We start from the raw sequence: 1,214 nt of genomic DNA on the forward strand, positions 1-1,214 counted from the left end.
GAAACTTCCTACCTTAATCTTTGAACAATACTGGATGATGGTTTGAGTGATAGTGTCCCTGACAGATGTTGCAAGAGGTAAACTCTGAACGGCTCCCAAGAGGAAGGAAGGATGGCAGTCCAAGAGATTCAGGAGGTTGTCCAAGAGCCGCTCCGTCCCTCCCAGTAAATGACGGAAGTCATAGTTACGTCGTTTTTCAAACATTCTTGTGAGGGCTGATCCTGTGAGGACGCTGACGATCTGGTTATGAACATAGCTGGGAAAGACAACACAAAGTCACATTCTGTCTAATACAAAAAGAGTAAGTAGTATAAAGAGTAAAATACTTTTATTGTATATCTAACAAAAGAATGATTGGACTTAAGATACCAAAAACAAAAAATTAAATATCGTTTACAAATAAACAAAATAAAAACTTACGTAAGCTGCATAATAAGCTGTGGAACACTGGCAACGGTGTGTGACACAGCAACAAGGATCAAAGGTGACTTTACGAGGAATACAAATTTGTGGTTGCCGGATATAATGCATCTTATGATGTCATCACAATCTGCTACAAAGGACACCAATGCTTGCATGAGTCCAAATAACGTCACAAGTCTGTCTTCCTTTCCGTGTCTGTAATAAAAAGACACACATTATATAGACATTATCAGACTACACTAATGGAAAGATACCTATGACAAGATGTTAATGTAAATACTGTCAGACTTGAATCTAAAGCAGGTGTTACGCAAACATCTTGCCTATCTGGCGTACAAGATAGATGAATCCTAGAGATACTGTATCATTCAACTCCTCGTGCTATTTTGGAGAAGGTGATCACAGACTTCAATCTACTACAGACAGAGACAGAATAGCAACCTTGTGTATATGGGTTTCCCCGACTCGCTCAGAATGAACACGTGCTTCTCCTGCTGAATCCACTCCAGGCTCTCCAGGTACTCTTCGTCCTGGGAGTCCTCACCGTCGTCGTCATCCCCCGGCTCCGTCTCTGTGGTGGTGGTGTCCTCTGAGGGAGTTTTCTCTTCTTCTTCTGTCATTGCAACACTGCCCATGCCACCAACCAGCTCGCTCTCCTGCAACAATGGGAGCGCTTGTGAATTTATTTCTATAATGCTTAGGTTAAGCTGAGAAATAGGACTGCCTGGGTAGGGTAACTAAACTAGCATAAATATCTGCTTATTTATTTGACCAGAGATATATTAGTTAAA

The 1,214-nt window shown here is 41.4% G+C and overlaps 1 protein-coding gene across 1 annotated transcript in view; it reads right to left on the minus strand.

Moving 5' to 3' along the window:
* LOC119587704 (vacuolar fusion protein MON1 homolog A-like) overlaps positions 1-1,214 on the minus strand; it is a 10,275-nt gene that overhangs the window by 4,379 nt on the left and 4,682 nt on the right. The window contains exons 2-4 of the mRNA XM_037936382.1: positions 865-1,079; positions 421-618; positions 13-256 (exon numbers count right to left, since the gene is read on the minus strand). Of these exons, the coding sequence (XP_037792310.1) occupies positions 13-256; positions 421-618; positions 865-1,079 (657 nt within the window). The remainder of the gene's footprint in view (positions 1-12; positions 257-420; positions 619-864; positions 1,080-1,214) is intronic.

This window comes from Penaeus monodon, chromosome 23 (genome assembly GCF_015228065.2).
Source record: "Penaeus monodon isolate SGIC_2016 chromosome 23, NSTDA_Pmon_1, whole genome shotgun sequence".
In the NCBI taxonomy this organism is placed as follows: domain Eukaryota; kingdom Metazoa; phylum Arthropoda; class Malacostraca; order Decapoda; family Penaeidae; genus Penaeus; species Penaeus monodon.